The sequence below is a fragment of the Propithecus coquereli genome, unplaced genomic scaffold (assembly GCF_000956105.1).
Source record: "Propithecus coquereli isolate 6110/MARCELLA unplaced genomic scaffold, Pcoq_1.0 Scaffold85, whole genome shotgun sequence".
In the NCBI taxonomy this organism is placed as follows: domain Eukaryota; kingdom Metazoa; phylum Chordata; class Mammalia; order Primates; family Indriidae; genus Propithecus; species Propithecus coquereli.
Window position 1 is genome coordinate 4,875,465 of NW_012154729.1, and position 2,604 is coordinate 4,878,068.

General features: G+C 34.4%; 1 protein-coding gene across 1 annotated transcript in view; it reads right to left on the reverse strand.

The window, feature by feature from the left end:
- Positions 1-248: 248 nt before the first annotated feature.
- Positions 249-2,604, reverse strand: part of METAP2 (methionyl aminopeptidase 2) — a 46,933-nt gene continuing 44,577 nt past the window's right edge. The window contains 3 exon segments of the mRNA XM_012664036.1: positions 249-523; positions 1,257-1,372; positions 1,867-1,970. Of these exon segments, the coding sequence (XP_012519490.1) occupies positions 271-523; positions 1,257-1,372; positions 1,867-1,970 (473 nt within the window). The 3' untranslated portion in view covers positions 249-270.

Below are 2,604 nucleotides of genomic sequence, written 5' to 3' on the forward strand. Positions count from 1 at the left end.
TAAGTCTTTCCTAACTAATTTGAGCTTTTATAGCATTTCCTAGACAGGAACGGGTAAAACAGTTAACATTTGAAAAGTCCTGAAAGCTTTTTCCTTGGTTAATTACATTAGATGGTTTGTTTTTGAGCAAATTCCTTCTTTTTTAACATGGATAAAAAGTATTACATAGGTCCACTGTTAAAACAGACAACATGTTGCAAAGTAATTCTGGTATAATATATTCCAACAAAGCTTAGAAAATAAAGATGTTGAGGTGGCTTTGGACTAAGTTTAATAGTCGTCTCCTCTGCTGACAACTTCTTTACATGTTGGACGCAACAGTATGGTATGTTCAAACTGTGCTGTGTATGATCCTTTAATGTCACATAATGGTGGATATGGATCTACAATGCCCAAGTCACACAGATTCTTCAGAGCCATCAAATATTTACTTTCTCCCAAGCGATCCAGCCATCTGCGGCAGAAGGCAAGGGTGCCAAAGTTTTCATTGATGACATTTAACAAGTGTTTTGTTCTTGGAAGCCTAAAAGGAAAAAATCCAAGATTAATAGTTGGCAAGAGTTAGCAATCCAAACCATAGCTATGTCTTAGTAATTAAAGTTCAAAAACTTTTGTTGTTACTCTTTCAACAATCAAAAGCCAGAATGTATAATAGCCAATACCTAATTATAGATGGCAGCTGAATAGGAAACCAGCTGGAGGCCATCTTACAGTGTTTATGTGTCTATGCACGTGTGTGTTTAATTCCCAGGACACATTCATCTACAGAGTGGCATCATGGGAATTTCCTTTGGTGTCCCTCAAGCTCAAAGAAAGACCTGAACATAAAAGGAGGCATAAATCCAGGCTTCAATCATCTCCAAAAGTAAAAAATTCAATTTAAATTAAAATATGAAATTTACCAGTGAGAAAACATTAAGATCAACAACTAGGAATGCTAGCAAAATAATAATCTCTGATGTTATTATATTATGAAACTGCATTTAAAGAGAATATTTGCCTATATATATTATTTTCATCTCAATTAAAATTTTAACATGCCAATTTTTTTTGCCATATTATAGAAACCCATAGAACTTACTGTTAGGCTATAGACCTATCTACATTTATAAATATATCTCACTTTGTATGTATGTCGCATTTTTAAAAATACTGTCAAATGGGAAGAGATGCTCCTTTAGTCATATAAAAATCAAGAGTAAAAAAAACATGCTAGATCCCTAAGTGGCTAGGCAAAAAAATAAAGAGTCTCTCACCTTATTGGCACATGTCCAACATCAAAATTTTTCATGTAATGTGAACATTCCATATCATCATGAACAACACCTTTTCCTGTACTACCAAAGGTTTCAATTGCATAAACTTCTCCTTCCTTAAAAATACATCAGGGTCAAGGGGAAAGAAGAAAAATTCAGAACTAGTCACAATCACCATCTCTTGACTTCCTTGGCTAACAGAAGCAGCAACATGAAATAACCCCTAGTAGTCCTTATCTAGCCTCTCCCTGCTTAGCATTTTTTGGGTTTTCTGCCACCTCCTATCAGAATACAGGCTTTACATGAGCAGGGTATTTTGTTTTGTTCACTACTATACCTCCAGTGCCTACTAAAGACAGTGGCACCTATAAAATGCTCAATAAATATTCATTAAATGTTGAATAAACAATACTTTGTCAGTTGCAACATCCAAAGCTGATTTCGCTCTGGTCTGACCAGACACCATTTGCACAAATGGCCCAATTCCTATCACGGTGAGTATGAATGGCAAGCTAATTTTGGTCAACATAACTATATACTTAACTATCACTAGCTTTTGTTTAGGGGAAAATCACAATGTTTTTCACAGATGTGTTAATGACACACATACCTCCATTCTTGTTGCCTCTCCTCCTTTCACAATGGGCACTGTTTTCCCAGCATGTATTCTATATTGCCCAATTGAATGTCCATTTAGATTACGGATTGGTTTCACTGTCATAATAAACAAAGAAATAAAACGTATTCAGGATACCTAGAAGCACAAAGCATCTCTTGGCCTTTTGGTACAGAGTTCAAGCATTTATTTAAAAATAAGATATCGCTCTACTAAATAACCTTATATTGAAGTAGTTAAATATAAAGTGAAACTTAGCAAAATATAAAAGGTAGTTTATTGCAGTGTTATTGGTTAAATACTAGAAGGGAGTAAGGGGAGATGGAAGAAAAAATAAAGGGTTAGGGCACAATGGGGGTCAGCTAAGGAGGTATTATTACTCAATAAAAAATGAGAAGAAGGCCCAATTATATAAATACTGTTCAATTCCATATACTTCAAAATTAAATGTAAACTGTTTAGGGTTGCATAATTAAGTAAATAGTAAAGACATAAAGAAAAGCAAATGCAAATTCTTTCATACTTGCAATACTTGATAAGCTAAATTTAAGATTCAGACATCATTACTGTTTCTCCAAGACCTGGGAAACTGACCCCACCAGCCAAATCAACATTGATATCCCAAAGGAGGTGGGAGGATTGACAATGAATAGAATTCTTCCTCAAAACACAGATATGCCAAAGAATCTGAGCAAGTAGAAAAAAAGAAAATGCAAAAATGCAAAAAAAAAA